The sequence below is a fragment of the Esox lucius genome, chromosome 2 (genome assembly GCF_011004845.1).
Source record: "Esox lucius isolate fEsoLuc1 chromosome 2, fEsoLuc1.pri, whole genome shotgun sequence".
Lineage (NCBI taxonomy): Eukaryota > Metazoa > Chordata > Actinopteri > Esociformes > Esocidae > Esox > Esox lucius.
In genome coordinates this window covers 16,843,620-16,870,983 of record NC_047570.1, presented here as the reverse complement: position 1 = coordinate 16,870,983, position 27,364 = coordinate 16,843,620, and the positions used below count along the sequence as shown (strand labels likewise).

General features: G+C 42.0%; 1 protein-coding gene across 3 annotated transcripts; it reads left to right on the top strand.

The window, feature by feature from the left end:
- The first annotated feature begins 187 nt into the window (after positions 1 to 187).
- On the top strand, positions 188 to 26,855 carry usp10 (ubiquitin specific peptidase 10). Of its 3 annotated transcripts, none has more exons than XM_020054673.3 (15): positions 189 to 491; positions 6,844 to 6,912; positions 8,120 to 8,165; positions 8,557 to 8,616; positions 9,534 to 10,781; positions 13,829 to 13,920; positions 14,052 to 14,161; positions 14,368 to 14,426; positions 14,526 to 14,629; positions 15,104 to 15,203; positions 15,721 to 15,898; positions 17,189 to 17,354; positions 20,006 to 20,150; positions 23,852 to 23,917; positions 24,908 to 26,855. In XM_020054673.3, exons 1-15 carry the CDS (start codon positions 471 to 473, stop codon positions 25,093 to 25,095), a joined length of 2,652 nt encoding a protein of 883 aa, XP_019910232.3. In that variant the 5' UTR covers positions 189 to 470; the 3' UTR covers positions 25,096 to 26,855. The 3 variants fall into 3 exon arrangements, with proteins under 3 accessions (XP_010878987.4, XP_019910232.3, XP_010878979.4); XM_010880677.5 differs by having other exon boundaries at positions 190 to 491; positions 15,718 to 15,898; XM_010880685.5 differs by lacking the exon at positions 8,557 to 8,616 and having other exon boundaries at positions 188 to 491; positions 15,718 to 15,898; positions 24,908 to 25,095.
- Positions 26,856 to 27,364: the final 509 nt, after the last annotated feature.

Here is a 27,364-nt window from a genome sequence, read left to right as displayed (position 1 = left end):
AAATGTTGTCCTGACCCACTACTGCTTTAATAAAGTTTAAAGTCATATTTATGTAGGATATATTTATATATGTCAAATGTTCTGTGGAAATACATCTTCGATACTATAGTTTGTTGGTCCTATCCTAATAAGGCACAGCTGACTTTGGCTCTTACTCAAGCTGTCAAACTGGCGCTACACCCTCCTCCTACCCGGACGTAAACGCACGCGTTCCCAGAGCACTACCCAACCGCGGCGCGCGCAGGCTAGAAGCAAGGAGGCGAGACAGAAATGGCGGCGACGTCGGGGGAAGCAGCGTGATATGCTGGAGCAATAGAATACCCTAAAAATACAACTGTCACTCCATTGTCGAGAAAATGAAAAAGATGTCGAAGTAGGACGTCTTTTGTAATAATTATTACACACAAACGAACACCTTCCCCGGAAAACGTCCATCTTCTAATTGGAAAAGGGAAAATCTCACCAGGAGCATGGCTTCTCACAGTAACCAGGTAGAGAACTCTATTCGTCTCTGATTTAAGCGTTTCGCATTTGACATAAGATTATACATTTTTTTTATTTAACAGTGGATTATTACACCTCAACGTATATATGTATCTTGGCCGACATAGAGTCTTAGTCGTGCCATTGAAAAGTGTACTGAAATTATTGCTAGCTAATGCTTCCTTAAGCAAGAAAAGCCTATTTCCCCATTGAAACACCAGCATGGTACAGGCCCGAGGAGCCTTCATTCAAATTAGCCAACAGTACTCGAAGCAGGGTTAGTTGAAAATCTCAAAATGGGCTAAAATCATGTGTTCATATGTTGTTGTGTGGAGAAAATAACACAGCCAGAAGACCCCAACAGGTGTCATTTGCCTTACTTTGACAATTTGTAGCTAGGTGTTGTTGAATATTGCTGCGTGTATCTGTGTGCACGGCCCACCTGCTCTCACTGCTGCGACAGGCCTACTTATCCTTGTGCAGATTTTTTATAACGGGTTAGCTAGCCAAGCTAACTAGCTGACTAACGTTAGCTAGCTAGGTATTATAGTATTTAGAAATGACTAATTTGTTCAAACTTAATACTGCAGCGGAATATGCATGCATTCGTGTCATAAAAAATACATGACATATTTTATTCGAATACCTGAAAACTAACGGTAGTATATGGTCAAGCATGAACTTGTATGCATTTGGCTAGGTAGCTAACTATGTAGTTTCATTGAGCTAACTGGTTAGCTAGCAAGCCTGGAGTTTGTGCAAACGCAGGTGGTGGTGGTGTGGTTAAATGTGACATGCATTGTGGTGTGGGCCTGTCGCTGATCTGGGGTAGATATCCGAATCAGAACAGATGGTTCGGAGCTCGCATTTCTGCTCTGGGAGTGTGCAACTAGCTAAAATCTAGGGAAGCTGGCTGTTAGGACAGACCGCCATGATTTTGTTTATAATGACTTCACGGCCTGAAAGCTCGCTAAATACACTAGTTAGCTAGCTATACTACATTGTTGTCCAAGCTAACGGTTCACAGCACCTTGCCCTCTGCTCAGGTATAACTTTAGCTATGTTAAGTATTTCGTTGTGTCTGTGCTGTTCATGCATGTCATCTAACCACCTAGCAGTCGTTAAAACGTGCATATAGCTGTACGTGACTATTTATCAATAACTACTGTAGCTGGTTAACAGCTTTGCTTCGACCTGATAATGTTACTTTTGCAAACTTGCTGATGCTAATATATGATTGCTAGCTACTGTTGGCTAATAGTTTTTGAGTTTGAAAGAAATTGTATATTATGCTTCACGGGGATCGTATCACAGAGTATCCGTAACATTCTTTTTGGTTAATTCATAAAATACAAGCTGATATTATTATTATTTTTTAATATGCCACCGTCCAGACAGTCCATCGTGGTTGGCTGACTGGATGGTGGTTTAAAATGAGCCTATGTATGCCTGTCCGAAACCTGCATATCTCACTGAGAGGCTAAATATTAAACCATAAGTATTCAAGGGGAGGCAATTCTTCTGAGTCATCCTGAGAGGGCTGTTTTGAATCAGCTGTCATGTCTATTGCCCTGCCATTGTTATATTGTCAATATTAAGGTTCTGGTACTAGCAATTGATGGAAGCAGTATTAAATGCAAACAAGGTGACAAATATGGTTCACAATAAAATACATTTTGACATGATATAACTTCTCTCGCTATTTCATGAAGATTTTCTTTTGTCTTTCTTCTTCTGACTTGCTTATTGCTACTTTATAGAGTATGGTGTATTTACATCTACTTCTGGGTTCTTCGGTTGTCCCCATCTAGCTGTTTTAAGATTAATGCACTAACTGTGATTTGCTTTGGATGATACCATCTGATAAATTAGTATCTTTTATATTGAAGAAATATTAATGGTTAGGAGATTTGCAGAGAGGTTAAAGGACCTGCAATGCATGGATTGTGTTCAAGTTGTGGCAGAATACATTTCATTTTCTTTGTCTCATGGCTTCTAGATCAAAGCAATGTTAAGACAAATGACAGCTGTCGGACAGTTCCTCACCAAAGTAGTGGGTTGTCGGAAGAGTTGCATACCAAAATATCATTTAAACAATTTAAAAAGTTAAATGGATTCTAGGAATTTTACGCCTAGTAGATGCTCCCACGAATTGCTGACCTCAAGCATATGGAGCTTTTTTCAGATTCTACTGATGTTTATTGTAATGTGTATCTTGTTTTTGACAGTTTGTCAGTTGATGAAAACAGAGTGGATGTGGTATTGCTTGTTTGGCTTGGAAGATGTGATAATTAGCTGTAGGGAAACCCAGACAGAAACCAACAAAAGGGTTGTTTTAGTAAAATAAATATATATTTTTTACATTTTGTCTCAGTGATGATGCATCAAGCCGTCTGGCCCCCACTGATTAAAATATATTTTCAAAAGAATCACTCGTGATTGCCTGATGGTTAATTTCTAAGTATGATCTGATCTGATATTCTGGTGCTGGCCTTTCCCTTTTTGAATGTTGAGCTTCAGATTCAATATTCTGTAAATGGCACGTGGCTCAGAGTTGCCTGGCTTGTTAGGTATTTTCCTGGGCAGCAGGGTGGAGCAGTGTTTAGAAAGCTGAGCTTCCCTCCCATGTGTTGTACCCTTGAAAGGTACTGCACCAACATGGCTACAAAGACAATCCCATCAGCTGTTGGTAGTGTCTGAATGACATCGCCCCTTTTTTAAAGTGTCTCTTACGTGAATAAATGATAGTGCTCTTCACTGTCTGGCTGTGCTCAGTGTTTAAAGTTTTATTTTAAGTTCTTTGGCATCACTGTGCTAGTTCATCATATACTTGTTTGTCTTCATATGAGAATGTAATAGGCATGCCCCAGCCTGCATTAAGAGGTTTATTCGAAACGTGGTTGACCTTATTTGTAGTGTTGCATATTCACAGACTGCCAAGTGTGTTAATAGCGACTTTCATTGCATTCTAATTTGTGAGGCTTGCAGTGCAGAGTCCCTGCCCACTGGTGAATCCTGGACGGTAGTTATGAGGCAATACCCTTCCTTGTATGTGTAGGTGGTTGCGTATTGTAATTCTGTGCATGGGGTAGCAGTTGGCAATGTCTGGTAACTTGAAATTCCAGCGAATCCACTCTTGTGACTGGCTTATATCAACTCTGTTGCTGTTTTTTTTTTACATATTCTCTCTCATTACACCCCCACCTATCTAAACCATACACCCCAGCCTCTTCCTCAAACCTGTCCTGTCTGAAGAAGTAAACTTTGTTATTTGTTTTTGCTGTGTTGAAGGAGAATAATACCCCAAATAAACTTTTACATTATCCTGCCCACGATATGGTCCAGAATATAATTATTTAGTAGACTGTTGCATCATATCAACCAGAACACCCAATCTGTAGAAATGTTATCAAATTATAAAACTCTGCATGTATACACTGCTGTGTTATGCCAGGGAAACTTGTATAGCAACTTGGCCACCGACTCCACTTCTCGCCATACATAAGGCACTATAAAACCTCCATTGTGGAAAATGTGGATGTAATTGCGGAAACTGGACATGAAAACTGAATTCAACAGTATTACCATTGGCGACCCTCAGTAACACTTTAGTTGTGAGGTGCTGTTGGATTGTTTGTCTCAATGGATTTTTGTTGTGCATCCAGAGGGCAGGGAATATTAGCTAGTAAAACATCAGAATTAATGGTAATCAGTGTAACATCCAGGTGCTTCAATATTACAAACCCCTTCCTCCTGGAACATCGAAGTTAACACAACTTTATTTTACAATTGTAAGTGAAGCGCTCTTCCTGGCGTCAGCAAGCTAGCAGTGGCTGTATCCATGACTACCCCGCTTCTCACTTGGAGAGATCTTGGGATTTGTAAGAAATATTTTCAAACAGGCAGTTAGGACAATCAAAGCTATATATCTAGATGTTGGTTTTTAACCTTTTTAGGTTTGTCTAATATGGACTACTGATGACAAAAATTACCTTTCAAGCCTGCCCTAGTCAATCTAATGTGGTTACAATGTTACTGGACTTTAGACATGTAAAGTGTACTAACCGTCAGAAAAAAATCAAGTGTTCAGTTTCTCTGGTTTGGCTCCTGTAAATTTCAGAGCCCATATCGTTTAACTTTTTTATTTTGAAGTACCCCCCCCTCCTGTAAGTCCCACTGCTCCCTGATGGGTAACCTCATTCAGTAAAGTGTGTTTATCGTGTCGCTGGAGCATGTTGAAATAATACAGATGGCTAATTTGTGGTAATCCTCAGACCAAGCGAACAGCGAGGGAAGCTTAGTGTGGTACGTGTGGCACGCCTGTAGAAAGAGGCAAAGGGACATTCTTTCTGTTGTGATTGTATTAGCCATCCTGAGGCCATTGGATTATGGCTGGCTGTTTGTCGCTTGTAGTGCCATTTCAGCAGTGTTGGGCCCTTGTTTGCAAAGAGTTACATATGCTTGAACTGCACTTTCTTTTCTCTGTGCCACCCTTTTCACGTCCCTCTGTTTAACGCACTGGGAGGATTATGTGCATGGGTAGTCGGCTTGGTTCACCTTGTCTTCTGTACTGCTCAAATGCATTGGCCCACCACTCCTCACCATGCCTAGCAAACACCTTTTAAAGAACCGCTTTAGAATCCTTGTTGCCTAATTAGATGCAATTTCAAAACTAGTAGCCAGCTATCTTCTCAGGATCTAATGAAATTCTTGGTTATTGTATCGCCACAAGTGCCCCTGCAATTCCATAATGAGCCACACCAAGAAGTTGCAATGCTATTGGAGGACCAATTTACCACACTGTTCAAGGCTCTCACTGAAGGAAATGCAAGAGACCTTCAATTACACAGTTTGCTAGTGTGACTGGGATTAAGTTAATTATAGCCAGCAGGGGGAAAGCAGGTTATCTTCACAAAGTAGTGTAGGGCTGTTCTGAGGGGTTGTCCGGTTTTGTCTGCATGCAGGCATTCACCGGTTTTCTTGAATATTTTAGACACATTGGTATTTGTCCAGTTTACTGTCAGTTTTTATTCATTAGTTATGATTACTGTTTGTTAGGTGGAAGTCTTTTGAAACATCAGATGTAGGTGAGACATAAGGATTTACAAAACTTTCCCTGAATGGATTGATAATCGAGAGCTGAAGGTTCCTTCATCCTGCTTCCAAATATTTGTATGGGGAAATGCGTCTTTACTGTGCCAAGTCTAAGCAGTACTCAACTCGATTAGCTTAATCACATTTCTGTTTCAGTTGGCTGTAGAGTTTCAGCAGCACTAACTCTTGAGTCTTGTGAAGGTGCTGGTGAAAGGGAAAGTGATTAGAGTAACCAGTGGGATTTGATTCCAGACCAGCGTCCTGTATACTCTCACCGTGCTGTCCTCACTACATTTCTTCATTTTCCAGTCAATAACATCCTTGTGCTGAGTAATGTTGTTTTTCTTTAAAAAAAAAAAAAATCCATTGGATTTTTGATCACTTGTTTCAATGATTTAATTTGACAAAATGCATTCCAAAATAGTATTTTTCATGTTGAATGTGCCCATTACTGCAATCACTTAAGTTATTCATGTTACTTTAAAAAGTTGTATATTTGTTTTCTTTTGATTACTTGTCATTCAGTTTAATCTCAGCTGCCAGACCAGCAGGTTAGTTTAATCACGAGTTCACTACTTCCGAGTATATAAGACATACAGATTGATAGTTATTGAAAGTATCAGACCTTCCTTAAGAGACTGAAATGGACCAATTACATTTAAATGTGTTTTTTAGAAGTTGTATATACTTTTTAAATATTCCTGTTGTAGTTTTCCTCTTTCAGCCTGAAAGAAGGTAAACTTAGTTTGTGTTTACATAGACAGCCCAATTCTGATCTCTTTGCGCATTAGTCTTTTGACCAGTTAGATCAGCTCTGAAAGAAACTGATGTAAAATTGTGATTGGTCAAAGGGAAAACATCACAATTGGATTGCTTGTGTTAACAGTGCCGCATTGGCTGAAGCCAGTGAGTGAGGTCCTTTCATTTGGCTCAATTCTCTTTGAAGTGCACTGTCGGGAGCCATTTTGCCATTCTAATGCTGCATGACTCATCACTTTTCCATCTTGTCCTCTACTTTTACCCATACCCATGGTGCAGTCTGTTCCCTATCCCAGAAGGACTGGTTTTACTTCCCCCACAGGCATGTCACAACAGTCTCAGTTCATCAGTAATGATTCAAACTATCTAACACACAGTCCAAAGACTTGAGGAAATGTACCACAACTGTCGTTTTTAGTGCACTTATAAATGTGATTTTGGAGGATTCTCTATGTTGAATCAGATGTGCCATGTTAATGATTGTATGTGCATTTTCTCTCACTTTAGTACATCTTTGGGGAGTTCAGCCCTGATGAGATCAATCAGTTCTTTGTGACTCCACGATGTTATGTTGAGGTAAGACATACTTTTAATTATGGCTTGAATTAGACTTATTCCCATATCTTTCCACCAGCTGTAGCTGTTTGACACGATATAGTCTATGCTTACTCTATTAGGAGTTTTGGTGTGCGTGCACCTTTATTTTGAAACAGTCACCCTTAAGGATTTTAGGGCTAAAAAAAACAACAGAATAGGATGGTTAACCTATAGTCCACAGATCTTCCAACCAGTCGATTAGTTGACATTTAAAATGTGTGTTCATTTAATAACAGCGCACTGAACAATGAAATATCACACATGAATTAACTGGAGCCATATTATATTAACCCATCAGTTTCAGGCATTATGCTTCTGAAGTTGTCGTTTAGCCAATCTTGTCATTGCATCTCGTATGCAATGATTCATCTCATATAATGATTTGTAATTTCTGCTCTCTTCACCCCATCCTGTAATGTTGAAGGATGGTGCTTTTTTTTTCCTCCAGGAATTTTGTTGGAATCTGTTACATCTTTGTTTATCCTTAATGAAGGCAGCAGGATTTTCCATAGGCCAAGCAAGTGTGAAAATTACCTGTGAATGTGTAGTCTTGTTTCTGGCAAAGATTTCTCAACTCGTAAGATGAATGTATTCCTAATCTATTTTTGCCAGGTCAAACTATCCTAAATGAACGTGTTTGCTAGGTAGACAAATTATAGGTAGCTTATTAAATAATGAATTGCATTATTATTTTCATTGAAATACACAGTTGTCTCTCAGACCCCACTTTGACAGCCTCTGGAGTTACAGACCTGTGGCCTCCTCAGCAGTTAATAAATCTGACTGGGGTCTTGGTAGACTAAAGATTGTGTTTGTATCATAACTGCTCAACTATAGAAATCTTGGTTGACCAAACAATTCAGTAGATAATGTCATCCCTATTAATCCTCTGTACACCACATCTAAGTTCAGAGGTTTAGAGCAATATGAGGTTCTTCTGTCAGTGTCTAGAGCATAAAGATATACATTTAGTAAAGGTGAATAATATAGGCCTTAACAAAACATCACCAGTGATCAGACCCTCTACTCCAAAGTGCATGTTACATGAGTCATTCAGAATCACAAAGACTCAGATTGATAAGTCGTGGTATATAAAGTTAGCGTTACTTTTGAATGTACTGAATTTGAATTGACTATAACCTTGTTCTAAAATTATTTTGTAATTCATCCAATTTCTCTCTGACAGCTTCCCCCCTTCAATGACAAAGTGTCTTGCGTCAGTCAGTCTTCAGGTAAGAACATAATCTGTGTCGGATTGCTCTTTGTTTGTCCGGTAGAAAACGTCAACAGCATGAGACTGGCTGGCGCACTCAGGGTTGACAATGCCCGTGCCCCCCATAATGTCACAGTTATGACCCAAGTCAAACATACACCCCTCTGTGCTAATTGGAAACTGTCCAGACCTACCAGACTGAGCTGCATGGAAGAGACTCAACGTTTAAGTCTGAATTCATGTTTTACAATGAGCTTTTACTTGTAAAAATATATATACAGGTATAAACATACCTAAACATACAGTTAGAGCAGGGATTTTTGGAGCCACCAATTTACAAGTTTGTGAACCAGTTCCCCTCCCCTGCTCATAACGTTTGATTTTTACCCTGATTTGTATGAATTATTCAGGAAGTTACTGCACTCCTGCTGTGCCTTACATTACGGAGTCTATGAGACGGCAGGTTTGCGGTGAGTTTTGGGCCTGACACTGCCTTATTACATTTGTTTTGCTGAAGAACAAACCCAGGCCTTACAAACTGGTGGCTTTCTAAACCTTGCCCTTTTTTACTCTCTCATTCTTGCCTGTCCGTGCAATCTGTGAGGCTTTGCATGCTTAGATGCTGTTAAGTATCTTCTGAACTCTGCATTAAACTCATTGGCACCACAGCCGTGCTTCCAGTTGAACTGTGATCTGCTTTTTATCCCCCCCCTCACTTAACTGGATGGTTTGAGAACCCTCTGATTGGACTTAAGGGCATATCAATTGTCTTCTAAGGAAGCTAACACCTACTGTAGGTCTTTTGGTTTGGTAGGGTATCACTCTCGATGCATCACTGACTCTGGAATGAAATCCCTTTGGTAAATACACTAACAAAGGACACTAATATGTGGAGGCCAATGAATCACAAATGTAATCTCTAACTATACCTTGCATTTCCTCTCAGGGTTTCCTGTGGCTGGGCTGTGGATGACCAGTCATGTCTTTATAGCCCAGCTGTACCATATTCAGAGTGTTGGGATCATCTGATATTCATTTACTAACGTTTTCATGTTCCCCTTTGTCTGGTTCTGTCATTTTCTATAATCTTCTAATTTAAAACATTCCTACCTTGTCAAATCTAGTTAATATTGAAATGACTGTCATCCAGCTGATCTGTATTACTTTGTTCTGTGCTTTAAATGGCTTTATACATTTATTTGTCAAATACTTGTTTTTTTTTTTTGTTTGAAATGAACAGGAATTGGAAAGTGTGAATATTTGCTCCCAGCAAGTTTTGTAGCAGGGTTTTATGATTTTCATGAAATCATCGAGATGGGAAGCACACTTAGTCTGCTGGGCAGGACTCATGCCGTATACCCAAGCTCACTGTCATCCCCCTCTGCAGGCGAAGACTACCAGCGCATTGAGTTTGGTGTGGATGAGGTGATGAACTCTGATCCAGTGGGCGTGAAGGATCCTCTCTTCAAGGTGTCCAGCACCCTGAACCCCCAGGCTCCAGAGTTCATCCTGGGCTGCCAGCCGTCTCAGAAGGCCCTGCAGGCAGCCACAGCCCCCTCTCCCGTGGCGGATGTCCCAGACGGAGCCCACTACAACTCCCTGGACGGACCTGACGGACCTGACTCTGAGCCCTCTGCCATGGACAACAACCCGGCCTGCCCGGATGGGGACGGGGGCCCGGGCAGCCTTGGGCAGCGGGAGAGAAAGAAAAAGAAAAAGCGACCACCGGGATACTACAACTACCTAGAGGGTTCGGAGGCCAACAGCATGGGTGCCGACGGGCCCCCGGGGAAGGGGCTGGTGAACGGACACTCGCTCAGCGGCCCTCCCCTCAGGTCGGAGGACATGGTTGGTAAGGCGTTGTCCGGGGGCGAACGTTCCACCTCAGCCCCTGTCCCCGCAGCCGCGGTGGATTCGCCGGCCGTGGCGAATCAGAGGACTTGTGACAGCCCCGAATCGTCTTTAGACTTCACGAGTGGAGCCGCCTCTTTATCAGACGGCAAAGACGCGGCTTCTTCCTCCTCTTCTTCCTCCTCTTCGTCCTCCTCTCAGAGCAGCGGTGTGGCGGAGGGCGGCAGGACTGCAGAGCAGCAGCCTGAGAACATGGCTCCAGAGAGCCCCGAACTGCTGGGCAGCGGTGGGCACAGCCCCTGCCCCACCTCCCCTCCTCCCCCCTCGGCTGCTGTTGTCAGCCCGCCTGCCACCACCGCTACTGCTGAGGAGGAGGAGACTGGGGACATTGGGGTGGCCAACGGGCTGGCCGAGCCCCACGCCGTAGTTGATGGCGACGTGCTCCGGGAGGACTCCGAGGCAGGGGAGCCGCCCCAGCCGCTGGCCCCAGCTCCCCCGGTGGAGCCAGACTCTGAGGACCAGGTGGTGGTGGCGGCGGCGGCGGAGCTGGCACAGTCCCCTGCCCCTCCGACTGCGCCCGCCGCCAACCCCCCCAAGTCCTGGGCTAGTCTCTTCCACAACTCCAAGCCTCTGCCTGGAGGCCCTCAGGCCTATGTGGAGGTGAAGAACATAGTGGAGATAGAAACTCCCTCCCCGGCCCCCGTGGAGCTGCCGGAGAAGGCCGGGGAGGTGAAGGAGACCCCTGTCCATGTGTCAGAGGATCCCATGGCACCTAAACTCGCAGGTAGTGTACATTGATGTGCCCACGATGTGACAAAGAGCTGTATGTCCCTTTTAATGTGTCGACTGAGTCTGTATTATGGTCATTGTTCATTTGGGCCGTATTCAAAGTGAAGTTCAGCCTGCCATCCACTTGGTGGCGGTATAGGGTTATTTGTTGGTCTGATCAATCTGTAGTATCTCCTGTAGTGCGGTTTCCATACAGTTTTAATGCCACAGTTTTAAAGTGAATAATAATATCCGTCAGGATACTATGTTTCCAGCAATCTGACATGAAATGTTCCTAACTCTTCTGGTTAAAAAGCAGTGAGTGATAAGCAAGTGCACATAAACTACATTTTCTGCTTACATTTACTGAATATTCTTTTTATTCAGTATTTTTATTCAAATTACCCCCCTAACATTTTCATGATGTCCAATTTGCTGTTATGGCCTTGCCTCATTGCAGTGAATCCCAGCGAGTTCAGGAGAGTCGAAGATTGAGACGTGCCCTCCGATGCACTTTATGCCAAGTCAGTCTGGCTGTACATGCGCTTGGAGAGAAGCATGTCCTCCAGCCATCAGCAGTTATTGTGTTGGCGGGTTCCCGACCTACCAAAAGGAATCCCTAGAGTAACTACAACTCCGCATTTGCCTACATGGTTTTGCAAGGCATTGATGTAGTCCAGTTAGCTATTCAGTAGGGTGAGGATCTTGAACTTCATTGTGTTTCCTTCACTTTTTTAACTCTACCTATATATCTGAAATGGTTCTGGAAATGTGAGTCTTAGGTTTAGTACTAAATGTGTTCAATTTGGACATGCTACACCTAAAGTAAAAGTAACTTTACATATCCATTCTTTTTCTCAAAAAAAATTATCTAATTCGATATAAATTATCAAACGCTCTCAATAAACATGACACTACATTTGTCATTGTATTTGAAGATTTTTATTAAACAAGATTAAAGTAAGTTAATTACATGGATTCTAAAATAGTAATCTGTATGTTGTTAAGTGAATAATCAATCATTTTTTAAATATCAGCTTTTGGTGAACCAAAGCAGTTGAGGAATCCTATGTTTTTTTATAGGATTGATATGCAAACCATAGGTCTAATTTTTGTATTTTATTTATTTTTTAAACTTAGTGTACTTTATACACCTTTATTATGCAGTACTATAAAACCCTTGATATTTAGTGTAAATGAACAACGTCTTCACTGTGCACTTAAAACACAGTGCAGTTCTTTTCTGTATCTTATTGAGTGTGTAACCCTTTGGTAGCATAAAACAGTTGGAAGGAAAGTCTGTTAGTCTGTAAATGGTGTAATTAACAACTGTGCCAGATTTTCTATTCAATCACATTTTAAATGTTTCTCAATAACACTGATCTGCAAAATGCATGCAGAAACATAATATGGAATACATGAATTAGTCTGACTTGGCTAAGCAGGTTTAGGACATTACCTCACTTTTCTAGATCAGTTCCGATGAGCACCAGGTGGTGCTAGCACACAAACAATGCTTATTGATGCCTAGATGGCCATGACATGTACCTGACATGCTTTTCCAGAGTGCCCCATTTTCCTCAATGCCCCCATTACTGGAGCTGGGGAATTTCTCAAGGGTTTAGCCATGTGAACACTGTAGAGCAGTAGAATTGTTATACAGTATGTAGAGGGACATTTCTCCCTGCTGCTGTTGTAACATCATGGGCACTGCTTCACCGAAAATGTATGAGAAGCCTTAATGAAGTTCTTTACAATGACATGAACCTCTGGGTTTTCAGTCTTAATGAAGTCCTTTACAATGACATGAACCTCTGGGTTTGTCCAAAATTAGAGCAGCTTGGATCATTGGTGTCATCTTTCTCCAAATGTACGCATGCACACTGAGTATAAAGAATCATTTTGATTTTGCACAATGTTGTCTTTTAAGCTACCTAATTAATAGGGACTTGTGACTCCATTTGCCTCCATGTTTTGGGTTGTGTCCACTGATGGTGGTGAAGGGTTTGGGGTGGGGAGGGTTGCCACGTCTCTGTGATTTGTTTCTTGTCTTACTATTATTGCTTGTTTTGGTCCGACCAGTTAGTTCCTCTGTACACCTTCAGGCTTCCAGGATATAGGTCCTGAGGAAATAGACGGGCATCTCAGTGGGAATCCTAAGCCACCTGTAAATTGTGGTTGACACAGTATTTTTGTCCTGTATGTAAAAGCTTTTTCCACTGTAAGTACCCTCATCCAGTATTTAATGTGTAAGACAGGGCTTTTAGGCAGCCTGATGTGTTTCTGTTAGGATAAACCTGGTGGTTTACTGTGCTCTACAGCTGTAAATAATTCATCACGGCCCTACAAATTTGCTTTTCTCCCATAGAAGTGCTTATTTTGTGCCCACTAAACTCATCCAGCACGCTCAGGAAAGACCATCAGGAATCAACAAGAAAATATTTATAAGATGCCAAACTGGTGCTACTACTCACATATAACATGTTTGATTTCTAGCCCTGTAAACCGTAATCTCTGGAGTGGATTTATCTGGAGTGTGCATTTACAGTTCATCTCAAACTATATTAATCTTCTCCCCTATGGAACATGCTCTCTCTGGAATGACCGTCTGACTTAGAAAACTGTCTAGAAAAACATGTTTGTATAATTTGGAGGTTGTTCATCATATGCTATTTAAGCTGAACTATCAAATGGCCTGGTATTTAGAAACCACTGCTTTTCCATAATGTTATTATGTGGTATTGTTTTATGATGATTTCCATCCTGGAATGTCTGTCTGCGTTAGCCAGGAAGCGATGTTGCCATTGACAGTCTCCCTTCCTAGGCGTGGCACAGTATCCCCTTGTTCTGACAAGCTAGTCGTGTGCCAGTGTTCATGATGCACAGTTGAAAGAAAGGTTACCTCATCTGTGTTGCACTAAATGTAGTAAATGTGTATTGCTTTTGCCGGAGGTTTACGCATTAACTTCTATTTTTTTTCTTATTTTATTTTAATACTTGTTTCTTTGATATGGTGTTTAGGGATTTGTGTTCAAAATCCTGTGTACTTGTTTGAATCTCCAGAACTAATTGAGAATGTGAAGTTGATACACAAACCAGTGTCTTTGCAACCAAGAGGACTGATCAACAAGGGAAACTGGTGCTATATCAACGCTGTATCCTTTTTTCGTCTGATTGTGAAGTGCTTCAGAGCTTTAATAACACCATCTCATACAGTCACTTTAGATGTCTGTATTTAATACTGTTGCTCCAACTTGATGATTTTGCACTTGACTCCCACCTCAAGACCCTGCAGGCCCTGATTGCTTGCCCCCCTATGTATCACCTGATGAAGTCCATCCCCCTGTTCACCGTAACCCAGAGACCCTGCACGTCCACACCCATGATGGACAACTTGTAAGTAGCCGCTCATCCTGCGGGTGGACTGGTCCGTTTTCAAAGTCAGCGCTCACAAAAATGCAGGTCTTGTTTGTGTTGTGAAAAGGCTGCAATGGCACGTTCCAGACGACTTGGCCTGAACTGGTTGATCTGTTTTAAGTGTTGAGAGTTGGTGCTTTCTGTGTTGATTACACCCTGGCCTTGTTTCTCCCGCGTTCCTCTAGTGTAAGGCTTGTGAATGAGTTCAGCAACATGCCGGTGCCATCCAAAGCCAAACAGCAAGGTAAGCTGTCTGTTGTCTTCTTCCCAAAGAGCTTAAGAGTTCCTTTTTTTTGTGTGTGTGTGGATTTGTCTTTGTGATCCTTGTTGCTTTTTTCGGTAGCTGCTGGGGAGAAGATGATGAAAGACATCCGACCAGGCGTTCCCTTTGAACCCAACTACGTCTACAGACTCCTCACCCTCATCAAGTCTAGTCTCTCAGAGAAGGTAATCCACAGCCCATCAGACCTAGCTCTACCAGGGGCATGTTAGATTGCCTGTGGGTGTCATTAAAGTGTTGGACCTTTCAGGCATTCTAGACATCCGGGTGTGGAAGGTGCTCAAGCAAATCAACTGAACCATCTGAAAACCGTCTGTTTTCTGACACTATCAGTAACATTCCACATCCTCATCAGTTAGCCCAAGAACAGTATGCAGTTACAGAACATGGTTACTACAGTGCAGTACCCCATCTGTTTGTCTTCAAGACATGCTTACTCACTAAAGATTTATAATCACCTGAGGTTCAATTAAAACCACTTATTCGGAATGGAATGAGATGGTCAGCTCCAGACACCCCCATGCAGTTTGCATTGCAGCATGTACTCAGTGATGTCCTGGACCTTGGGCTGTGTCTGGTGAGTCAGTGTTGTATAGCTGACTCCCTGTGGTCTAATTAGTCCTGATGGTTGTGTGTTCCAGGGTCGTCAGGAGGATGCGGAGGAGTACCTGGGCTTTACGCTCAATGGGCTGCATGAGGAAATGCTGGCTTTGAAGAAGCTCATCTCCCCTCAGGAAGATAGTAAGTGCTGGGATCTGAATTAGATGCGTGTGGTCGGGAGATTCAGTTCGCACTTGTTCTCTCCTTACGGATGTAATGGAGATGATGTAGTCCCCGGTCAGTTCACATCCCATTACATCCTGTGTGAGAGTTTTTCGTCCTTTTGCCTCATTGCTCAGTGTTTGTTGGCAGTACACAAAGTTTGTTTCCATAGTCCTTTTCAACTGTGCTAATAATTTTGCCAAATACAATTATGTAAATGCCTAACCTGGTCTTGGCTTCTTACACTAAACAACATCTCACAAATACAGTGCAGAGATGCTAGCTGATGATATATTAAGGAGATTTTTATTTCTTTCAAACTGCAGCCAACCGTCAGTCATCACAAAAAGATCCCACAACGTCAAACAAACATTGTCTGTGGATATTATGAATATACTACGTTCTGATTCTATCACTTAGTGATTTAATAAGAAATGTTCTACCTGATGTTCAGTGAGGCAATGTGCTTATGGACAGTGTTGTCTCCTGTCAGAAGCCCCCACACCCAATGGCCCGGAGTCCCAGTCAGGTCTGGAAGAAAATGCTGCTGAAAAGGACGAGGAGGGGAGTGGGGACGAATGGGAGCAAGTGGGCCCCCGGAACAAGACCTCCATTACCCGGCAAGCTGACTTTGTCCGCACCCCCGTAACTGACATATTTGGAGGACACATCAGGTATAGTAACACACAACTGGTGGTGATTTGTGAGGTGTCATGAAACCCTGCATTATGTTCTTACATGTTAGATGCTGGGTATGGGTTAGGAGGTGCTGCATTTTTGCAGATTATAATTGATTAAAAGCTGATCGTGATACTTCACCATTAGATCACTATTAGAGAGGTCGTTCATGCTTGTGACATCTGTGGGGGGGGGGGGGGCTGATTGCAAAAGACAGCCTCGTTTTGGGACTTTTCTGGTTCAGTAGAGTCGGGTGACAAATCCCTCTGAACTCAAACTGTGTTCATACAAGATTGCGGTCAAGGGGATTATAAATGCAGTAGAATTTTTTCAGAATTTCTATTTGGTTGAGATGAATGAGCCCAGGCTGTGTTCAGTCAGGGTTTCGTGTCTGTCTAGCCTCTACTACCATCTGCATGAGAAGCCTGAGGCTTGGAGAGACACTTGATTTCACTGGTATATGATGGCTGTGATGGTCAGCCGCCGACTGTTTCTCTTCACTGGGCCTGGAGCTTATTTTCCTTAAGGCCTAGCAGCAGAACTGTGGCACCAGTGGCGTCCTTGCCCTTCTCTTTATTGGCTTTGGCGCGGGTGCTTGGTATGACACCAACATGCCCCTTTAGCCCCCCCCTCTCCCACCTCAGCTGACGATGTCGTCCCAAACCGGCCACCCCCCAGCTGTCTCCGGACTCTCTCTGGTCCAGCGGTACTCTTCAGAATAGCAGCTGTTGTGGCCTGGCCTGTGGTTGGTGGCCTGGACAGCCGGGCGTGGGGTGCGTCAACAAACCCTGACAGTGTAGGATCTGTGGAGGTGTGACGGTGTTAGATGACTCTGGTTTTCTTCTCTGAGCTACTGGTCTTGTACATGCTTGGCCTGGCTTGGTTATAGATGACTTCAGATCTACATTCTTCCAGTTAGGAGTAAAAGTAAACTGATGAAGGGCTGACTGAGCTAAATTCACAGCGCATTTTAAAGATTTTAGCGTGACTGCCCTGTGAGTAGAAACAAATAAATATCTAGAGTGCTTTGAATGTTTGTTTTTTGGGATACGTTTTTGCTACGAAGTGAAGACTGAGTTGAAATGATAGTTTAATAGAGGTTTGGTTAGCTTTTTATCCAACCTTATGTCAAAATATCTGCTAGCAACCAGTTACCGTATCTTGATGGGGTATCATGATGGACAATCAAAACCCAATCCACAAGGTTTTGATGAAAGCCATTTACTGTAGTGTGTTATGTCCTCCAATGTATTGTCTGTGTCTGAAGTGGCGTCTGTGCTCTGCAGGTCGGTGGTGTACCAGCAGAACTCAAAGGAGTCCGCCACCCTGCAGCCCTTCTTCACCCTGCAGCTGGACATCCAGTCAGAAAAGATCCGCACTGTTCAAGAGGCCCTGGAGACCCTGGTGGCACGGGAGTCCGTTCAGGGCTACACCACTAAAAGCAAGCAGGAGGTCAGTGTCTTTAAAGAGAACAGAAGTGCTACAGGCAAGTCTTATTGTGAACGCCATCAGCGCTGTAGGCTGGGAACAAATGGTGTCATTTTGCAACCCTCTTCCTTGGCTTCAGTTACTTTTTTTAATCCTTGGCTTCAGTTTACTTTTTTAATCGTTGCATCAGTGTGACCTTAAAAAACAAACTTTATTTTCCGGACCACGTCAGCCGAGCTGGCCAAGAAGAGAGAGAGTCTCTTACTGAGTGACTGACCGCCTGTCCGACTGACTGTCCCTTGTTAAATAGTGTAGTGGTTAGAGATGCGAACTGTCACACAGGCGACCTGGTTCAGGATAGACTAACTTATTTTGCGATGGACGAACTGCACAGGCGAGGAACATATTGTCGTTTTCTATTTACATAGCATAGCTCATGGTGTAGTGGTTAGATGTTCCACGGTCAATTTCCTTTCTAAAGAAAGGTGCCACTTATGGAGTGATTGGAGTCATTGTTTTCATTATAGGTGCTGTATTGCTATTAACGCTCCATCCCCGACATGGCGTAGTAGTTAGAGACGCGGACTGTCACGTTGGCAACCGGGGTTCGATCCTCACCGTGGACCAAACACAATAAGCATTAGGATTTGTCCATATTGCTCTAGTTTTTCTGTCTCACGCTGTGTTTAAATAGTGTAGTGGTTAAAGGACACAGTCTGTCACAGTAAACAGCGGATCAAATCCAGCTTGGCCAACAACATTCATCCCTTCTAATGGCAGGCTGGCAGAACCAAGCTAGTCTGGTTCCTTTTCTTGTTTTAAAACTATTGTGTATATAATGAGTATATAATTAAATTTAATACGTAAAGCTTTATTATTTGGTGAAATGATAATGAAATAAATTCTAGTCCTGATCTCAAACTCTCTACTCTCTGAGTTTAATGTGGGAGCCAGTCTCTCCCTATCATTTGGGCGCCTGGAGTGGCTGACAACAGCAGGATCCTTTTTGTGTGTGAAACAGTTATTTAGGTAATTAGACAGCTACTGCCTAGCACAAGGAGAACTGATCAAATTAAGCAGCAAAAGGTAGAACGGTAGAGCAAACCGAGCAAGCAAGGAAAACAAGTTCATTGTGAAATAGGGGTTTGTAACATGGGTGGGGGGTGTATGTGGGGGGGGGGTGTAGGGGTGTGGAATAATAAGTCAAACTTTCCATTACAAGTCTTTATTGGCCATGATGAAATATAGCCTGCCATCGCCCAAGGGATTTAGTAAAATGTTACATTATATTAGCCAAATCAACCCATGCAAAATCAGATCTATTCTTCAATTGCTGTTTGATTTCGCCATGATTGCATTCTTAATGAAAAGCAGAGCTCCTGTCCCAATGCTAGTCGACTAATACATGTAAAGGATGGTATAAACATCTAATCTAATGACATTTCTGATATAGGCTTTATGTACAAATTAAACTAATATGCCAAGTATGTTTTCCTCTAATTTGTGGTGCGACCAAATCATGTGCTGGTGCCACCAAGTTAAAGACTCCGTGCCAACAGTGGAAAATGTTAATCTGGAGTGCTGGCAGTAAATTCTACTACTAAATCATGATTGGCCTGGGATGTTTGCTTATCAATCATTCTGATTTCATCCGTACTGCATGGAATTATTTTTGGTATGTTTATCAAGCTGTCATGTCATTAAAAGTTACACTAACCGAGACATTCTTACTTATGGGCTTGTTCCCCTTGTGCATTAAGTAAATAGAATAAATTATTAAAGTAGAAAATGAAGAGAAGGTTATAAGCCAGGAAAACATACATTGTTATTTTTATGTTCTAATTGCTAAAAGATAGTGTCCGGTTATTGTGCAGTGGTACTAATCTTATCTATTGGTAGTGGTAGCATGGGTGTGTGCGTGTGCGCGTGTGTGTGTGTAATCCATACTTAGTCCAAAACCCCCCCCCATTTTTTTTTTTTTCTTTCTTCTGGCTTCTGAAACAAGGCTGTTTAGTTTTAAATGGAGTGTGTTTACATAATGAGGATGTTTGTTAATATGGTGTTCTGTTTCTTTAGCGAGAGTATTTGAGACACTAAGCAGTGCACTCTGGTACCCAAAGCGCTGTCCCTTTGATGGCCCCCTTCTGATGGGCTGAGGCCGTTGGACTTTGGTCTTGCTGCTGTTTATACACACAGGGCTGTTTTTTTGTGCGTGTGGACTCTGAAGCATTGTTTATGTTTTTTGTCCTCTCTGCCAGTGCTGCTTGATGAAAACACATTGTTTTAAAGCCACATTGCAACAAGACTATGCGTGTACAGAAAGTGGTGCGCAGGACATCTGTTAGGCAGCTGTACTATGGGCCTCCTCACACTGCATTGTGTTCAGCTCATCTACTAGAGACTTGTTACCGTTTGCTTTAGAAGCTGCTAGTGGTTGGCGTCGCAGTGGTTCTGTCTGGTTGACGGTGGAGTGGCTGTGAAGTCCCAGTGATTCATGAGTGATTATTCCAAAGCCCACCAGCAGGTTCTCTTAGCGTGTGATACAGAGTATTGTGGTGTAGTCTAATCCCTTGGTGAAATAGAATATTCCATTGTGGTTCCTAAGTGCTGGTTAATGTGGGGTCAGTGAATCCAATAGTCTCTTGTGGGTTGGGTCATCCTTCTTCTGTTCACAGATTGAGATCAGTCGCAGAGTGACCCTGGAGGAGCTCCCACCAGTGCTGGTCCTTCACCTCAAGAGATTTGTGTTTGAGAAGACTGGAGGCTGTCAGAAACTGATCAAGAACATTGACTACCCCGTAGACCTGGAGATCAGCAAAGGTATGCATCACTGAGGAGCTTCCGAACCATGGGGTTTTCATCCGAGGCGCCCATTTAATACACCCCAAACATTTGTAACCTTTATGGGTTCCTACCAAATCTGTCTGACCTTTTCATTAATACGGTTCTCAAAACATTCAGCGTCTGGTTATATTCCAGGAAAGACTTGGCCCCCTCTTTCCATTCTTCCTAGTTAGACACAGACACCCAGGGACAGGTGAAGTTCACTGGTCTGCCATCACGTCTTGATACAAGGGTGCTGGCAGAATGCAGGGAAAATATCAGCAGCAGGGACAAATTATTTGTGTGTCAGCCTAATCCAGCCCCAATAGTCAGCTTCCAAAGCTTTGCACCTCATCAGTCCCTGGCTGGCCTGCGTTCCTGTGTTTACTGCTCCGCCCTGCCCTCCCCTACAAGCCCTGAACCAGCAATGCACAAAGGAAATATTTATAGAGGGAGTTCAAATCCTGGTCTCAGCACACTGATAATGCTCAGAGGCCTCGTGTAAGGAGGTGCGAATTGGCTGTGCTGTTCGGGGTGGGTTTCAGACAAGGGGGCTTATCATTATCGCTTTCTAGCAACTCCTTGTGGTAGGTTGGTCGCTTGCTTGCTCGGTCGTGGTTGTTGGCCAGCGAATACATTTCTGTAAGTGCATAGCTGCTAGAAATTATTCCCATGTTGGGCGAGGAGGATGTCTCGCGTTTGACTCTCCCAAGCCTGCCGGGAGTTGCTCCGATGAGACAAGGCCATAAGCACGAATTGGACTTAACACAGTTGATAAGGGAGAAAAACATTTCTCCGATCCAAAAATGTCACGCAAAGATTCTGTTAATATTCCTGAAAGCCCACCTACCAAACCCTACTGAATAAGTTCCGGCCATTTGAGGAATAATTGTATGTTAGATGTGTTTAATAAATCTGAGGCTTTACAGAGTATGTCTGGGGTGTCCCTGGCCCTATGCACAACTGAGTCAGGGTCTTATGAAAAGCAGGCTGCATCTTCTTTTGGTTATGAACCATTGGCAGCCTGTCTGCATTGTACCCTTGTTGGACCCTGTAGGAACACCTTGTATAAATCTCGAAGGTGCAGGGTGAAAGAGACCATAGTCTCTGTATACAGTTAACCAACTGCTACACTGTATTGTTAAAGCCACCTTTATTTAGATGAGCTTAAGAGGCACTGTGTTAATGCTTAGGGATGTTTTATACCCTTCTCGTTTCTCTCTGATGTGGCTGCACTCTGTATGAATGCACTCATCTGAGTTTTGAGGGCAATACTGATTGCCAATCGTTTTTCTGTTGGTTTGGCTGGCCACGTGCTGATATCAATTGATTTGTTTAATGCCAAAATAGGCTTACTTACCATATAGGCCACATTGTATACATCTTTGAATTTGAATAAAATCCAATATAGGTTACTCCTGAACAGGGCCTGAAATTAACACCAGCTGAGGTGTAGATTTTATTTGGAAAATCTCAAGGATATCCGCCACACTGGCGGGTAAACGTTTGTACCCAACGAGCATCAGAGCAGAGCAACAATGTTCGGAGTATCAAGCAAGCGAGTGAGGTCAGAGAAAAGTATCTGGCTGTCTGTGGACGCGCATGTTTGTGTTGAACTGTCAGCAAGTGGCTGTCACATTGACATGAAGGTAGCCAGCGTCTGAGCGACAACCCACGGTAGGCAGCTAGCTAGTTAAGTGTCGCAACTCGATAGCTACAATGATTTAGCGTCATGCGGGTAACATTTAGAGATTCGGTAGCAACAATAAGACAAAACAATTTCGTATTTTGCTTTCAAAAGTAAAGTCTGCGTTGTGTATTCTATACATTTTCAAAGGAAAAACTACCTGAAATTAAACAAATTACTATTTAAATAATACATTATATAATGTAAATAATATTATAAGGCGGAGCAAATTGAGAAATGGTTAGAGCTTAAGTTAATTTAGAGAACCTTTCTAATATAAAATCAGGTTTTTGAGAATGGTTAATTGATTGGGAGTACTTAGATTATTAGGGAATGATAAGTATTGTCAAATAATGTTAAGGAAGAGATACTGGTTTAAAGGGATGACATTATTGCAATACATAAACATGTTTGTAGCATCACATAGAAAAATTTAGTTTTGTGAGAATGGGAGATTTGGAGGTAAAGGAGTTTGAGTATGATGGCTGATGAGTTGTTCTGTGTGGCCAGTATGCTATGGATAAAAGCAGATGCCACTCATTTGTCTTGGGAAATAAAATGCTTGTGTTCAACATTATATCTTTTCTCTATTTAATGTACTCAAATTAATGTATACGTGACACAAAAAGGCAACAAGTTAGTTTTGGACACTGCTCCTGAAATAAAACGCACTATAGTGATAACTCCTGACATAAAATGCTTTATGTAGGTTACTCCTGACATACAACACCATTATATTGGTTGCCACTGACATAAAACACATTGGTTACGCCAGATATATTCCTGATATAATATATAAAACGTTTAAAATAATAGCCCAGTAGTAACTCTTGTTTTAGGCTCCCATGTATGTTGATGTAGTCTATTCAGGGCTACTAATTATTTTGTAGCCTACCTACAAATAATTATAAGGCATACTTACCTTTTCAAAAGAAATACTATGCACGCAACTTTCTCCCTCCCGGGAGAGCAGGATTGAGCTATTGTAGTCTGATATTGTTCTCCCCCGGAACGATTTAACAGAACTATTTGAAATAGAGATTCTGTATGTGAAAGTTAATGTTCGGTTGCAGTGAAAACACAACATTGGGGAACCCCCGTAGTTTACTTTTTCTGACTCCTCCAAAGACGGCTTGTGGGCTTAATTCCTGAAGGCAGTTAAAGAATTTGGACAAATTGTAGATATTTGTCGTAATTCCCCTTGTTTTGATAATTCTTCATAATCTTGGCCAAAAAATTGCACATTTGGCAGATGCCATTGATGTACAACAAGTAATTAGTGCAATACTTTGGTTAAACTGAAAAAGGCCTTTAGAAAGACGTGGTGTAAAAGTGACCTATTTAGTTCTACAAACTATAAAAACACATCTGTTTCTAAAGCCTAGGCTATCTATTGACTGAAATATTCTGCCAACCCTAGATTAATTCAAGTATATATTTTTCACATATATTATGAAGAATATATAATATCCTAACATTTTTTTGCATTGTTATTTCAATAGACCACTGCATATCCAGAATGTCAAGAAGTTTAGTCCATGTTGAAGCTTTAAAAATCCTTTGAAATAGCTCTATACCCTTTTTAACAAGTCACTCTGCTTGGTGGCCTCTACAATCGACGTACATTTCTGGATTTCAGTAATATTCTAACCCTCCATTCCTTTAGCAGGCGGTATCAGCTTTTGCCTGATAATATAAAAAGCTCTTAATATGGGTTGTTGGCCAAAATATCCCCTATATTTATTGCTGTCTATGTTATTGGAGAATTTTTCCGTTAAACAATATTTATTGCATTCTTGAGGAAGCAACATGAAATGTTGAAACCTCTTAAGAACATTGTCGTCTACTTTATCTTATGAAAGTCTAAGCTAACTTTAGTATATACTTTCATAGAATGACTAGCATCTTTATTAGTGTATGTTACTGTTGACTATGTGTTAGTACATTTCTCAAATATCTGTTAATTAAAATGCAAATAAAAGTACTGTTTTAATTTGTTTCTCCTTCTTAGATCTTCTCTCTTCAGGGGTGCGGAGCAAAATATCCAAAGGCCAAAGAACCTACAGGCTCTTTGCAGGTATGTACTAAACCAATATCTGATCAGCTACACCCTTCACATTGTCAAATGCAAACTTTGTATCTCATGCCAAAGGACTATCATTTGTACTTGTCCTAACATGGTGTAATTTATGTTGGGGCCATGCGAGGCTTATAGGTTCCTTTGATCTATTTGGGTCTTGTGTACTAGTGTTAATTTGTTTTAGTGGCCAACTGCTTGTACTGTAGGTGTTAGAAAGTCATTAATAATAACTGCTTGTACTGTAGGTGTTAGAAAGTCATTAATAATAATTTACCATTTAAGTCCACGTGTCACATGAACTGTATCCATCCTCACCAACATGAACGACACAAAAGGCTAGGTGTGTTAAATGCTAAGATGTTTTTAATGCAAATGGTAATACAAATTCTTCCCTGTATTCAGCTAATGACCACCAGCATATTAACTGGAATGAAATCGTAATAATAATGACACTGTCTATTTGAAAGTGTTGCCAGGATAGTTTTTATGTCCGTATTTTCTTTTATTATTCTCCTGATATACTTTCTAAAGTTTCTAAATTTGGTCATGGTTCATACACTGGCACTTGTCCTTATGTCACTGCAGATCCATTATATGAGAAAATGTAACAAACGATGTCACTGTGTACAGCTTGAAATTCTTCTGCCTACATCTATACCGCTGACATGAAGGCCTTGTCATGCTCGTATCCAAACCAGCCAACTGGGGGCTTAGCAGTCTGAACCATATGAATGACACGAGAACATCGGGTTTTCAGTAACTTTCTCAGATCATGGCATTAAATAATCCTATCTAGTTTATTTAATTGCTCAGATTTCTAATCATCCGCAGGTCCTCAGCCCACCCTTTATTCAGAGCCTTCTGTTCTGGCCGACAGTACATGCCTAGTATGCACTCTTCTCCAGACAGCCTGAACCAGATAACAGAATTACCATTCATGTTTGATTTGTGTGTCTGAAAATCTCATTTTGTGTGTCCTTGGGGCAGTTGTGTATCACCATGGGAACAGCGCTACAGGCGGCCATTACACCACGGATGTCTTCCACATTGGTCTAAACGGCTGGCTGCGCATTGACGACCAGGCAGTGAAGGTCATCAACCAATACCAAGTGGTGAAGCAGACTGCCGAGCGCACTGCCTACCTGCTGTACTACCGTCGCGTCGACCTGCTGTAGACCGCACTCACAGACACACAACACGCATACAATCACTCTCATACAGACACTGATGTTACACACTTTACATATACACGCACTACAGACATGCATTCATTTACGCACATGCATATATACAACTAATGAACAGGAACACTGCCCAACTTCTTCTCTTGCAAGGTTTCCCTCTTCCTTCCCTTGTCCCTGCTTTTCCAGAGCCAGCTTTTCCAACAACGCCTTTTATCTTTTTTGGAAGAAGAGACAAAAAGGACACATTCTAAAAGAATTTCCCTGTGATGGCTTCCTCTTCTCTGTGCGGCACTGCTGTTGTTTTTTGTTTTTGCTGAGAGGAGAGACTATTGAACGGACGTTGGGTGGATGGGATTGAGACTCCCCTCTGAACCTACAGCCTCGTTGAGATTCAGACCAGTGGGTACTTTACCCACAACAAGAACTTTCTGCCAAACGAGGCTACAGGTAGACTGTTGGACTGCTGGAGAGATCTTTTCTGTTTCTTTCTTTTTTTTTAAGAAAATGGCATAGAGAAATCAGTGTTTTGCCTTTTAGTAAGGGGAGTTGTTGTCCTAATGAATTTCAGGAGTTTAAAAGGTAAATCTTTGCCCTGGGTCTAGTGCATCGGAAAAGACACCGCACCAGCAAAACCTTATCGTTTGAGTCTGACTCCTGAGGCGAGATGCTCTTCACCACCACCACCACCTCTTCTCCACCTTCCTCACTTTCCTGACGCTTTAAATCTAGCTAACACTTGAGCCATCAAAAAAGAGAGAAAAAATGACAGGAGAAGAGGTGCTACAGTGTGCTGAAACTAAACAGCTTCTTTGTTTGAGAGAACCATGTGTGGTTTCTGGGTGTAGAATTAGAATGACTATCTAAAAACAATTTTAATGCGCTTTAGGGTTTAAATGATAATTAAGAAATACGCTTCTGTGCACGTAAAATATATCTGATCAATAAAACGATGTGGATGGGCAAATGCACATATTTTTTGCAGATATTTCGATATGCTGAGAGAAAACCAACCCACCTGAATCTAGATGTGGATCACCATGTTTGGCTCCCTGGGGGTTGTGCTAATTCTAAAGCGTTTTCTGGAGCACTGGGGAGATGCCAACGAGGACTGAGATTCCATAGCAATCATTTGCCCTTGTTTATTTAAGACCTCTCCGACATCCTCCTGTCCTGTTTCCCTGTCCTGGTCTGAAGGCTCCACCTGTGAACAGGCAGCCTGAGAGCCGAATCGCCCGTCATCCCCCAACTCACAGGAGGAAGGGGGCTGCCTTAGGTTTGGTATGAAAGGGTCTATAATCCAAATCTCCACTCAGTGTATGAGTCCAGCCCAGTCAGTGTGACAACTGTAAGTCATGTCTGTAAAGTGTTATGGGAATGTACGGTACCTGACCTCTGCATTTCCCCTTTGGTGGCTGAATGCGGTTCCTCCACTGAGATAGATGAGAGGGGAACTGGGATCACGTCTGTACTGTTTGGCTCCTAGAATGAACCCCCCGCCTACACACACACATACACAAACACACACAATAAATGCACACGAAAGGAAATCATGTTTGCTTTTGTTCACCTTTTTCTTCTCATTATAATTTGTTGTGTTGATTTTAGTTTTGCTTAAAATTGTTTAGTTATTTTTCATTTGTTCAATATTACCTTGACCGGTTACTCAGAATTATACTACATGGCATCTGAATTGGTATTTGAAAGAAATAACCTAAGGTTAACTACAACAATTAATAAAACTGTAAAAGTTCTCTGCTTGATCACTTGTATTTCTTAAATCGTATCGGTATTCCCCAACTAAGCTGCATCTATCTTCTGTGTTCCCAATTGCAGAACATATTTTCATTGATCCTGTAGGTCAGGGGTGTCCAAACAGTTCCACGGAGGGCATAGTGTCTGCAGGTCTTCACTCTCACCTTGTACTTGATTGACTAATTAGGTTACTAGTTGGTTAGTTTCTACCCTCACCTGGTTGTTTAGGTATGAACTGGGAACCAATTTATAGGAAAAACCAAAAACCTGCAGCCCTTCGGCCCTCTGTGGGACTGTTTGGACACCCCTGCTGTAGGTAATGGTTTTAGACTTGTGTGCTACGGAAACACTACACACTTACATTGAATATTAACTACTCCAAATTTCTCAGGTTTTTCTTAGGCCTATGGGGGTCTCCTAATGTAGTTAAACATGTTGACATAACACTCATGTTTAGTTTTTTTTTTTATGCAAAAAGCAGACAACAATTGAGTTTGGGTGGGAGATT

Coding starts and splice junctions, on each gene's coding strand:
- usp10 (XM_010880677.5), top strand. CDS start 471: ATGGCTTCTCACAGTAACCAG. Junction 13,921..14,051: donor ACTGGTGCTATATCAACGCT/GTATCCTTTTTT, acceptor TCCCACCTCAAG/ACCCTGCAGGCCCTGATTGC. Junction 14,162..14,367: donor ACACCCATGATGGACAACTT/GTAAGTAGCCGC, acceptor GCGTTCCTCTAG/TGTAAGGCTTGTGAATGAGT.